The sequence below is a fragment of the Orycteropus afer genome, unplaced genomic scaffold (assembly GCF_000298275.1).
Source record: "Orycteropus afer afer isolate SDZICR_OR568_19922 unplaced genomic scaffold, OryAfe1.0 scaffold00176, whole genome shotgun sequence".
NCBI lineage: Eukaryota > Metazoa > Chordata > Mammalia > Tubulidentata > Orycteropodidae > Orycteropus > Orycteropus afer.
In genome coordinates this window covers 147,415-148,215 of record NW_006921763.1, presented here as the reverse complement: position 1 = coordinate 148,215, position 801 = coordinate 147,415, and the positions used below count along the sequence as shown (strand labels likewise).

Here is an 801-nt window from a genome sequence, read left to right as displayed (position 1 = left end):
GCAGGGATTGTGGGGCTGGCATGGGATCAGGCAGTGTTTCGTTCTGCTGTGCATGGGGTTGCTATGAGTCGGAAACGACTCAACGGCACTTAACAACAACACAACAAGGCTCAGAGACTGGGCCCTACACTGATTTAATAAGTTACAGATCAGAATTTATTTATAACTATAGATTCTGAGCCATCCTTGAAGAGGTAATAGTATATGATTCACAATTACCAAGATAATTTGGGCATGAATTTGATTCAGAATTCTTACTGTGCTTTCAGCAGCAGAAGTTCGGTCATCAGTCTTCATCATGGAAAACTGCATGTCACTAGGATCTGATCTCACTGGTGTCTGCAAGGGATAAAAATATGATTGTGAACCAATACAACAATCTAATTAATTCTGAATATAAAAAAAATAGGTAGTAGCCTCCTTTCATTTGTCACTATATGCCGAAAATCCTATTGGTACAGACATCTAGAATTTTGGGATAAAAGAGAATGTGTATCTTATTAAATATATATAAAAGCTTGAAATTATCAAAGGGAAATCTCAAGGACCATAGCTAAGATCAAACTGAAAACTAAACTGGTGAGAAGAAACTGCTACTGCAGCAATACAGAGCAGCTGGTAAAGGGAGATAATGAGGAAGCCCATCTCTTTTGGCGACTCTATGAACTCGGAGAACTGTTTTCTTTTTTTTTCCCCCAGCTTCTCTTTATTTATTTATTGTGATTTGGGTGAAGATTTACAGAGCAAATTCACTTTCCATACAGCAGTTCACATATACTTTGTCTCATGTAATTGACCACA

General features: G+C 37.7%; 1 protein-coding gene across 1 annotated transcript in view; it reads right to left on the bottom strand.

The window, feature by feature from the left end:
- Positions 1-801, bottom strand: part of WDR19 (WD repeat domain 19) — a 190,435-nt gene that overhangs the window by 120,402 nt on the left and 69,232 nt on the right. Inside the window, exon 7 of the mRNA XM_007947169.2 lies at positions 259-339. Coding sequence (XP_007945360.2) covers positions 259-339 — 81 coding nt within the window. The remainder of the gene's footprint in view (positions 1-258; positions 340-801) is intronic.